Source organism: Bombus flavifrons, chromosome 13 (genome assembly GCF_040668555.2).
Source record: "Bombus flavifrons isolate JBK064 chromosome 13, iyBomFlav1_principal, whole genome shotgun sequence".
NCBI lineage: Eukaryota > Metazoa > Arthropoda > Insecta > Hymenoptera > Apidae > Bombus > Bombus flavifrons.
The window spans coordinates 11,518,834-11,530,782 of NC_138454.1; the positions used below are offsets into that span (position 1 = coordinate 11,518,834).

The window sequence follows — 11,949 nt, forward strand, 5'->3', positions numbered from 1 at the left end:
ACAAAGGTTTGAGGAGGAGAATGAAGATGACGAAGGAGAAAGCGTTGGAGCTCCAGTGTGATCAGGAAGATTCGAGAAAGGAGCTGCAACAGGTGAAACGCGAAACGAGTTTAACGGAAAAAAAATTACAAAATCTCGAGAGCGATAAGGAAGCATTGTTAAAAAGGAAATGGGCAAAATTCGTGAAGCTGTGCAGAAAAACGAACAATGAGCGTTCTTATCGACAGAAACACGATGGAGAAAGCATTAAACGCCAAGATCACGGACTTGACACAAAGCCTTCAGATTACTTCAAAGGAAAATGAAAACTTACAAAATAAGGTACACGAATTAGAACGAGCTAAATGCAAACAAGAAACTACGAGCACCGCGAAAGAAAATGAGAATGCAATGCGCTCGCAGGAAGCGATGGAGAGGATGAACGCTGAATTACAGCAACTCAAGGTGGACTTGGCAACTTCGAACGAGAGTCTCGATAACGCGAATCGCGAAAATGCCGATCTGAAAATTAAATTGCAACATTTTCCCGATGCTAAGACAATACTGGAAACGAACATTTTTCATCTAGAGTGGAAAAACAGTGTATCAAGCGTGTGCTCGTGTATCGAGTAGGCGCGGAAAAAGCTACAGCCGATGAACGACTGAAAGAGCTCGTCAATTTAAAATCCGATTACAACGAATTGCACATGGAAAAAGCGAATTTGGAGAAAGAAAAGGGACGATTAAACGCGAATTTGACGAATATAAGGATCTAAAAGAAGCTGCTAGAAAAATCCGTAAATCACGTTTGCACCAAATGTTCCGTGTTTGAGGACGAAATTGATAAACATAAATTTGGACGCGACGGTCTACTCGAAGAAATCAGAAACTTTAGAACGAGCAACGAACATTTAAGTAACAAATCGGAAAATACGCAAACGGAATTGAACAGGTCCGAGGATAAAATAAAACGACCAGGAATTTGAAAACTCGAGACTGCACGGTGATTTGAACGAACTGAATTTAAAGGAGATTAGCTTCGAATGCCGCGTGCAAACCCTTCTGTTAGAAAAGAATCGACTCGCAACACGTATTAACTAGACAAGAACAATGTCACATTAAACGATCTATTGAACCAAGTTAAGACGGTGAACGAACAACATTTCACCGTCGAATTAAACAAATTAAAAACTGATTAGAGTAAAACGAGGTCGAAAAACACGATTCTACAAACCACTCTCGACGAGGTAAGGCAAAGCAACGAAACGTTGAAGAAAGCAGGCGAGGAGCTGAACCTGAGACTGAATAAAATTCACAACGAAAACAACGAAATTTCGAGAAGCAACTACAAATTTCAGAGATGATGAACGCCACGTTGGGAGAAGAGAAAGAATCGTTGGAACAGGAGTATGTGAGCAGTTTACGATGCAAAATCTCCAAGATAGAAAACAGAGGGAACGTGGCGTATGGCGAGTTTGCAATAGCAGATCTGGCAAACGTTTGAATGACGAAACAAAATTAATGAAAGCGAGACAAGAACTAAAGAAAGTAATTGTAGAAAACGAATCGTTAAGATTCGAGATATTAAACTCGAGGAGTCAGAACTTTAAAAGTTAAAATGCAATTGGCTCGCACGAAGCATGAGTTTCGAAAGCAGGAAACTGAATTGGCAGAGAACGTGAATATTTATTATAAAGAGATCGATAGCTACTCGAGTAGTAGTACGAATAACGTAGGAGCAGTAACGCGTATCGGCCGGACGAGTGTATTACCCTTACGACAGGTTGACAAGGGAACAGAAACCGAGAAATTAATGGAAACTGTGAACAAATTAAAAGTACGGAACATTGCCCTCGAAATGGAGATAAATTCTCTGAGATGCAGCTTCGTTGTTAATTTCACGAAAGACGAGAGAAGGAAGGACGAGCTGCGAGCCGCGACTGAAGAACCTCGAGCATTGAAAACGGAATTGACGACACTGAGGGACGAAAAAGTCTTTACGGGTTGGAGTGGATACGGCCACTTCGAAATTGGATCGGTTAGAATCGGAGAAAGCTGCTTTGAAGAATGAACCGTATACCTTAAGGAAAATCAATTCCGATCTCAAACACAAAAGCAAGCGAATTACAGCGCGCTTATCAAAAGTTGAAGAAGAAGAGTGTAGGATTTGATAGGTGTATCATAAGAGCGATTAAAAAAATAAAGAGATATTCGATGAGCGCGGATAATCTAGACAATCCGAGTGATTTGAAGGATCTTTTAAAAAAGTACATCTCGAGCGAAGAAACCTTACATTCGATCCAATAGAAAGTAAATATAGAAGATACATAAAAAAATCTTGTAATTATGTAATCCGATACAATCATTTCGTTAGTTATAATAAAATAAATTATGTTGTAATAGAAATAAAGCATAAAATACGAAACGAAAGTATGCATAGAGAAGACAATCGTAATATAGAGTCGATTTTTATTTCTAGTCAATTTTTCTAGATTTTGATCTAATTTGTAAGAGAAATTTGGTCCAACCCTGGAAGAACGGGGTTAAACTAGGGTTAGTTTTGGGTATTTGTTACCACTACAAGGGGGCCTACGCCAAGCTCGTTACCTCCGGTCGTAATCAGCAAACCTCAAGGAGTTTTTTCCTCAACCGCATTTCTGCAAAGAGCCAAGTCTTCGCCTACCCTCGCTAACGAACGATCACTGCTCGAAATTGGTATTAACATTTGTCAATCACGGACAGATTATTGTATACGCTTCTTTCCTACCATATCATACCTAACCTATTCGTTCATCGCTCACTCCTTTTTCATATTATTTTAATCTACGTAATATACGTGTAATACCAGAGAAGATTTCCTCTCTGATAATACATATACAGACGAGGATGGTAAGAAGTCCTTTGAAAGAAGTACGGATCTGATTGGTTGTTTCTGACAGACTCAACGCAATCGTAAAATCAAACATGCGTATTAGCCAAAAGTATCGCATATACGAACAAAACAACGTAGGCAACGCGTGACGACGAGCGATGTAGAACGGTATGCACATACCTAGTAAGTAAGTACATACTTAGCTCCTTTATCCTGTGTCGTCGCCGGGGATTCTTCCCATTTCCCTGTTGTACAATGTATGTATTTATGTATTATATAAGTATGTACTTACATACTTACACAAAGCATGGGACTTTGTGTCTCACGTTCTGAAATACCGATTTCGATTGCTTTTTTAAGCCCTCTGCGATTTGCTACGGTGAATATAGAAACTATCTGGTATTAGACTAAATCGATAACATCGCATGTGACACGGAAATGGTAAGGAGTTCAAAATAACTGTCGAAACAAGTCATGGGTCATGAGAAAGCATTGCATCGATTGCATGTCACGTCTGTTCGGTATCTCGTCTACGATATAATGCTCAAAAGAGCGTAGATACGAAAACATTTATGAAGATGTTAGTAAAGCATAAGACAGTCTAGAATTTCGTACAGAGATTCGTAAATGGTTATAAATTTTAACTACATTTGAATATAAAACTCAAAAATGAAATGTGGAACATTAAACTTATAAAATTAATAAAAAGTACTTATTATTGATTACACCTCTAAATTATATCTGAATTATATTTCATTAATGTAATATACCATAGATGCATTGAAAAGAAAACCCAGTCAGGATCGCAGCCAATTAGCTCATATTACTTGCCATATAATTAATAATTGTATCAGTTATACAGTTAATTGCTTTACTGTATAGTGATACAATTAGTAATTATATATCAAATAATACCGATTGCCCGAATCTCACCAAGTGCTACAAGTGGAAACCCACTCTACCCGCGACCGCTAATAAATATAAATCTACGCACTCGTATTTAAGCAACACGCAACACTAACAGCGAGAGATCCCAGTGCAACCATGTAGGAGGTAGATGAGCGACTACATTAGTACAGCTCTTGTAGCTGTATCGAGTGATCCAGGGCAGTCTCCGACAAAGGCAGTCTGAGGATTTTAGGCACTTTATAAACGCAACTCTACTTAACAAAACGCGATCATTCATTATCGCAACGCTAAAGGGAAAAATAATTAGAAATCGCGATGGAGTAACATCGGAACGCTAACTCTTACAGTGAATTCAATGAAAATGACTATTTACTATATGAAAAAGCTACTTTAAATATTCTAATATTGTAACTTGCAAAACAACAAAATTAATGAAAACCTAACATTTTTATAATCTAATTTTAAACAATAGAAAACATATAATTGTCTTTCTGATAAATTCTGATACATATAATTGTCTAAACAGTTCTAAAAATTCATAATAAAAAGTGCAAAAAACAATCGCGCGATCATAATTCGCAACTCTAAAGCAAACACGATTATCATTCTATCGTAATTCTAATTCAAACCGTAATCATTCTCTCGTGACACCAATAAAAAACCGCGACATTATCTCGCAACTCTGATTCAACCCGAAATTAATCTCGCGACACTAATAAGAAAAACCGCGATTTGCCCAATGTGATGATAGACCGATATATACATCGGCCAAAAAAAAGGACTACTACTACTACTACTACTACTACTACTACTACTACTACTACTACTACTACTACAAATACTAAAAGCAAGCATAGTGACAAAGTAGTAACAAGAATGACTTCCCATGCTCTGTATGATCCAGAGGATGGGGAGTCATTCGTAGTTGCCCTCTTCTATGGCAGTTTGCCGGGCCTCTTCGGCTCGTAGCCTCTTCTTTCTTCGGGCGCAATGCCCGCTGAAACTTACATCTAAGCTCGAGACTTTCTAAATCGTAAACCACAAAATAAAATACAAAAGTGAAACAAAAACATAAACCGCGGAAGCTGATCCAAGTACACATGGATGAACAACGATCATATAGCGATCGCTGTCCGTTCGCATGTGCATGCTCGAGCAATATTAACGTTCGTTTCGAAAACCACTCGCGATCACGACCGCGAAATTCAAAAAATCGACGGGCAAAGCCAGAGACGATGACATGCTCCATTCGTGCCAGATTTACCGTCGATTATTCGAATGAAATTCCCTGAAACAGGTTAGTCAGTCGAAAACGCGCCTACCCGACCAGAGACTGTGCCAACCTGTCCGGCCCCACCTACTTATAATTAACAGACACACCAGAAAGTATACTACCTATCCTACCTAATCCTACATTTAAAAAATGGCAAAACAAGCACACCAACACACTCGCTCCGCGGTTCTCACGCATAACACCGGGGCGCAAGAGCCTACACTAGAGAGAGCGTCCTGGGACGCCTCCGACACCCGAGCTTGACATACAACATGCACACTAATTTACCATTTTCCTGAAATCGACTGACGAAGGCTAGTGACCATTGCGCAAAACGTGATAAAACACAAAAAAACGAAATCGCTTCGATATCTCTTATTTATCCTAAAATTCATTGCTTAAGATTAAGTATATTTATGTCATACAGGTATATTCGTCTAGATATTTGCAAAAGGCAAATATTTATACCAAATACTATTATACATATTTGTAAGTACCACGAATATATTCTCAAATTTATATATTTAAACTAATTATTAAAAGACTAACTATTATAATCGCGATGTGCAAGAAGACCTATCCTGAACTAATAAATAAAGATAAAAAAAAAAATGTTACTACTCATGGGTATAAAAAATACCCGCGGTCACTATGCTCGCAAAAAATTCTACATAATACAACCAGTCACCCGTGCCGATTCGGACCTTTCATCCTACGACATGATTGAGCGACCCGAGGAACAGAAATGCATGTGACTCACCATTAGAAGCAGAGAAGCGGAGAACGTTGCCATCGATACTGCACTCTTTCAGCAAATATCATCAGGAAGACTAACATCAAGCAGGAACCGTTGAGAATCCAATGGTGGAAATGGAGGTTGTGAAAAATCTGTTATAAAACAAAACACGATGAGTGATCGCTGATTATTTGGAAAGTTGGAGATTATGAAAAATGGAAATTTATTACATTCGTAACTTTAGTAATAATAAAGATTGAAATTCTAATAAACTTCAATAAATGTAAAAACTGAAACTCTAATATAAAAGTTTAAAATCTAGAAATCAAGAATTTAATGATTTTTTAAATATATTAGTCATTTGTTTTATAATTTGCTATTAAGACTTTAACACTTGTTTTATTTTAATAGAAGAATAATCTTAGAAAACCCTAACCTATGAAATTTTCAATCAAATTGTATTTCTTAATCAATAGTATTCAAAGAAAAATATACAGAATACACATAATTCAAGTATGATATGTAAAGTTACTTACATTCTTGGCTTTTGAGCCACCGTTGGAGCATTCCCAAAGAAGACAAAGAAGTTCAATCTGTGATATGTCTATAACAAAACATAAAATATCATTAATATCGTTAATGCACAATAACAAACATGGAACTTTAGCAATAATAAAGATTAAATTCTAATAAGTATGTAAATTGAAACTCTAACATAAAAGTTTGAGAACAAAACACTGAGAATTCAGTAATTTTTTATGCGTATTAGACAGTTTTATTGTACTTAAATGTTAAGACTTTATTTCAATTAAAAAGGACATTTACAGCTTTCTAAATTATCAATCATTTTTATTGTATAATTAACAATAATTCAAAGAAAATATAAATAGAACAAATTAAAATACAGTATATAAAACTGCTTACATTCTTGAGCTCCTGCAGAGGCTTTGTCCTCTTGAGAGATGCACTGACCCTAATACTGAAAAAGAATGTTCAAAAGAATATAAAATAAGACTACGTTATCGCGATCGCTAAAATTATAATCGGCGAACAAGATAGCAACTGCTTATGAATACCTTAAATGAGATGTAATCATTTGCAAAAATTATACTGCGAATGTTCGTTATTGGAATACAAAATATACACTTCACTAAAATATTTACAATAATTAGAAAATTCACAACTAAAGATACTTAAAGAATACTACACAACGCGCGCGAAACTTTGTTTTGAAGTATTTGAGTCTAACAGCGCGCCATCTTCATGAAAAAAATATAAGTTACGAAGTTGCAATATATGACGTTAACTGTAGCAAATTCACATAATATAGCAAAAAAATTTGAATTCTGCAAGTGAATGTTACAGTCTATCGAAATAAGTTAAAACTACACTAACTGTCTACACGAAACTATCGTTAAATTATTAGGAATTCTATATCGCGGATTACATTGAAACAATAAGACAATTCGTTAAAGAGTCGTTTGAAATAAGCAAATTATTTCATATCTTCGAAATAGAACAATGGTTTATTTAATCGTCTTTACTTTCATCTTGGTATTCCAAATAATTAAGAAAGTATCTATTATGAAATATGTATTAAATATATTTTAAAATAAATATAAATTGTATATCAAATGTTATCCATGCTCGAATAAAAAGACAATAGAATCGTTCACGCATAGCTGCCTTGGTTAAAATAAATTAAACATTACCAAATTTCCATGAAAATTCATCGGATTGATCATTAATCGTTGTTGCATCCACATATCAATATTCCTGTTACTTCTATATTATCCCTGCTATAAATCAATAGCCTGCACAAAAAACAACTAAAAGTTAAAACAAATGTATAAAATAATTAAATGAAAACACAATCAAACTCAAATTTTGTTACAAAAGCTTACGATAGAAGCTACCGATAACAGTATCATTTAGTAAATGGACGACTTGGTTTCATTACCTTAATGTTCGATGAATCGTTAAATGAACGTGTATTAATCAAACGATATTAATAATCAAATATAAACGATAATAAAAGAAACTAATGAAGAAAGCATGCCAGTAGGTTAGAATACGTTACATACCTAACGCAACGCGAAACACGTTATCTGCACGAAATGTAAACAACTGAATAACTCCTTATACATTAATTTCGCTGAGCAACATCCTAAGCGGTGGGGGAAGGAGAGGGGGACGCACGAATCGGTGGCACAAGCAGGTACACAGTTGAACGATCTACACAAAAAAAATATATACATCTGCAAAAACATTCATATGTGCAGTAGGTGCTGCGTGAAAACGAATCTATCCAAATTTCAAACAAAACATACATCACGCAATATTCATATACCACACAATGATTACATCGATCTTTATAAATAATTCGTACAATAATTCGTAACCCTACTGGCAGCCTTCGGTATCAAAGACACATTTGTCTAACTTGGAATGAGAGATAGAAAATGACACTGACAACTGTATATACAATTTCGTGTCTCGCAAATGGAACATACGAGTCGTTGTACTAAGCCGTTTAATATTCTATTGTCGCGACACTAAACTTTTGAAAATATCGAAAAATTATAAACTCCGAGATGCCTGAACTAAATTTCGCTTAAAGGTAGAGAGAAGCCAAAGAGAAACTCACGATCAATCAGAGAATAAAATAATAATCACGGCACGAACGAACGAGTTAGCGATCTTTCGAAAGAATCAATGGGCTCACGCGACACACTTCTGTGCACAAAATAAGCCCAAGTTTCAGCGGCAAAGGATAATAGAATTTTATTTTTCGTTCCAAGATGGATTAGTATCATTGTACAAAATGGAGCCACAATGCACTTAACATAGGTATCCATCTTATAATTAATTAAGACTAAAACGCACGCATCCTATGGTGTCCCACCGTGTCCAACGGTGTTGTAAATTAATAGTTTAAATGTAATAAATAAGTGGTTTAAATGTTATAAATTAACAGTTTAAATACAATAAACTAGTAGTTTAAATGTTGTAAATTAATAGTTTAAATGTTGTAAATTAATAGTTTAAATGTTATATATTAATAGTTTAAATGTTATATATTAAAAGCGCAAATGTTATAAGTAGAAAATTTAATTCGTAAAAGTTCTTCGATCTTCACGGTACGGAAGTTGAAACACAAATGAGCGCGCGCGCGCGAGTCGTATGTTCCTTATATGCCTAATGGCATACACTTGGTTTTTCCGTTATAACACAATCAAATTTAATAATTTTTTAATTTTTATTGTAAATTGATGCCTTCAACAATTTATTACAATAACCATTTTTACAATTTTTACACTTTTTATACTTTCTACGCGCTAAAAGTAAATTTACACTTATATGGTACTAGTTTTTGTCCTAAAACTGTGTTAATTTATGCTAAATGCCAGTTTATGACAAAAATAATTATACTACAATAGCGAAACTTATAGCCAAAATAATGTAATAAAATTTATAAATATATGATTTATATAATATTTCAATTTGTAATAATTACAGTGCATTATTAAATACACATAAAGTTGATTTTATTCGATTTTTTAAATTATTGATTATATGGAGAAAAAAAAACGCATCAAATAAAAGTTGTAGATCTAGAAAAGGAGCATATTTTACGTTCATTTAAATTAAAACGGAGAATGATTGATACCTTAAATCGCGAAACAGAATCAGAAAGTGTAAAGTAAATACAATTATTGCAAGTCGATGAAATTCCTGGCATTTTTGAGAGAGGTATTGAACAATTCGTTTCCATCCAAACTTACGCTTTTTTTTAAGATTTGGATGCGATTACAAATTCTTCAGACAAAACCATCAACTTGGTATGAAAATAGAAGATTTATTAAAGAGCTGGTATTCGTGAATATAAAACTGTAAATTGTCAATGATACGGAAAAGGGAGGTGTTTCCTAGTCATAAAAAAGGAAATTATTTGTAAAAAGATAAAGTTAAAAATGAACAATTTATTTTCCATTCAAACTTTTTTCCTCTTATTACACATTATTTACCAATTTTCATTACAATAAATTTACAATTGTGCAGCTTCCTGGTTTGTCAAGAAATTTCTGAAATAAAGAAGAATAATCCTTTAAGATCGAATGTAAAAGACACATTTTCCTAGGCTTTATTGATAAAGATCATTAAGATCATTAAGATTTAAATTTCAAAGATTAAAAACACAATTTTTGCGATTTTTCCGGAGACTGTTTGACGCACGAAAAAAAGTAATAGAACATAAAAGATTTTCCTTCTTTAGATCTACAACTTTCGTCTAACGTACTTTTTGACATAATCAATGATTTAGACAATAATGAAATAAAATGGATTTTATGCTCATTTGAATAGTTATTTTTGTTTAAGGACCCAGAGGCAAGTTCAAGTTCTGCACAAATTGTTTTATTATTAATTGCAACTATCCCGAGAATGCCGCTAAAGAAATCTTGAAAAAAATTTTCATTAAAAGCGAATTAGAGCCTATTGGTTATCGAAAATTTCAAATGGGTCTCTTGAATATGCACTTAGAAGCGAAGAATCCGAATCGGAAACGTAAAAAACGCCGAAAGATCCTAAGGTTACCTTTAAAAATGCGTTTGAATGTCGCAATGAAAAATTCCAAATGTAACATAAAAAACGTTAGCAAGACCCAAAAATTTCAAACGTAACAAGTATATTTGGAAAATACAAACAAAAATTTGTTTCGATCACCATTATAACATTTTCTATAGTAATTGACAATATTGAAAAACATTCTTCAGTATATGTTTATTCAACGTTTTATGATACAACATGCGATACCTTATAGACGCTAACATTACGAAAGGATTTAATGATTTTATAGATTATAGACAACGGTGCACTACACGTAATCGAGTATCTTTTTATTAATATTTCATAAGGAAATATTACGATGCTTAAATTTGATATAATAAAATGTCAGTGAATTCATTTTGATATAAAACAGATATTCTAAAAAGAAAAAAGCAAAAACAAATAAACGTAGTGTAGACATTATTTTTAAATTCGCTTTAATTCATTTCATTCTTCTATGTATCATTTAGATTTTTATAGCGAATAATATGATAAATCTTATGGATGTGTAGATATCAGTGAGATATTAGATTAGGTTCAAGTTATACTAATATAAATATAAACAGTGAACAGAATGTTCGACTTATGGTAATTTGAATGCAACATCAATGGTATCGTTGCTATTATTGCTGAACTGGTGGAGCCATTGGAAGACTTGATGCATTCACGTTCGACATGGCTTTACTAGGTCCTAACAAGACCTGCTTCTGTTGCGTCCGCTGTACTTCTTCCATTTGTACTCGTTCTATCTCAAACAATATAGGTGCAAATAAAATAGCAGATGAGCTGAAGAATACCCATGCTGCTGAACATGAATACACATATAATCCTACAAAACAGCAAAATGTATCATTTATTTGTAATGTGACGTTGAATATCTGAAATTAAAAAATACAGACCTTTCATACAATTGCATAAACAAGTGCCGATATTATATCCCACGTTTCGTACTTTTTCCGGAAACATTTCCGTAAGTCCTAATAATCGTTCTGCCAAGCTTTCATCCTAAAAACAAACTCAAAGATACTGCATTTTTCATAGTGAAAATTTAATATGATTAAGCCGCAACACGGAAAGCATGATTCGTAGGCAACAAAATATTTGGTTAATTCATGAAGATTAATTATGGTTACTATCCGTAAAAATAACGACTCGTAATAACACAAAGTTTCATTTATCTATCACATTAATACGTAATCACTGTATATCAAAATCGAATACCTCTTCGTCATCCTCATCGTCAGGAAGAAGCGATTTCACCTCGGGAGAATGTGCGTCGCTACTACCCATGCCGCTATCCAATTGCTCTACTTCTTCGACTGAAGTCATATCAGAAAATAATTGACGATTGATAAACGAATGAACGATGTACTTTATTTTCACGAACTGAATTTTAAAATTCACCTTCTTCTACTCTGGACATCATAAATTAAGATAAATATTATATGTATGAAAATTCACGCCAGTGTAAAGCAGATACAGAACAACTCTGATTTTGCTATGGTCGTGGAGGTTTCTAAATTGTATTTAGAATGGCGCATGTTCAGATGAATATCTGAAAAAAGTCCCTAG

At 34.0% G+C, this 11,949-nt stretch overlaps 2 protein-coding genes across 4 annotated transcripts in view; both read right to left on the bottom strand.

Moving 5' to 3' along the window:
* Window positions 1-9,321, bottom strand: part of LOC138186310 (neural cell adhesion molecule 1) — a 104,773-nt gene extending 95,452 nt beyond the window's left edge. Inside the window, exons 1-6 of one of the 3 annotated variants that reach the window (XM_069126064.1) lie at window positions 8,656-9,321; window positions 7,854-8,004; window positions 7,482-7,583; window positions 6,694-6,748; window positions 6,306-6,373; window positions 5,794-5,921 (exon numbers count right to left, since the gene is read on the bottom strand). The gene's annotated coding sequence lies outside the window, so the exon portion shown is untranslated. Of the gene's footprint in view, window positions 1-5,793; window positions 5,922-6,305; window positions 6,374-6,693; window positions 6,749-7,481 lie in introns of all 3 variants that reach the window. The other 2 variants (XM_069126063.1, XM_069126062.1) reach the window with 2 other exon arrangements.
* Window positions 9,322-10,532: 1,211 nt separating this feature from the next.
* mge (translocase of outer mitochondrial membrane 22 homolog mge) lies at window positions 10,533-11,939 on the bottom strand. The gene is made up of 4 exons (XM_069126120.1): window positions 11,782-11,939; window positions 11,599-11,696; window positions 11,277-11,382; window positions 10,533-11,206 (listed from the first exon to the last, which is right to left on the bottom strand). The coding sequence occupies exons 1-4, from the start codon at window positions 11,801-11,803 to the stop codon at window positions 11,001-11,003; spliced, it is 432 nt and encodes a 143-aa protein (XP_068982221.1). The 5' UTR covers window positions 11,804-11,939; the 3' UTR covers window positions 10,533-11,000.
* Between the last annotated feature and the right edge of the window lie 10 nt (window positions 11,940-11,949).

Coding starts and splice junctions, on each gene's coding strand:
- mge (XM_069126120.1), bottom strand. CDS start 11,803: ATGATGTCCAGAGTAGAAGAAG. Junction 11,383..11,598: donor ACGATGAGGATGACGAAGAG/GTATTCGATTTT, acceptor GTTTGTTTTTAG/GATGAAAGCTTGGCAGAACG. Junction 11,207..11,276: donor TTTATGCAATTGTATGAAAG/GTCTGTATTTTT, acceptor GCTGTTTTGTAG/GATTATATGTGTATTCATGT.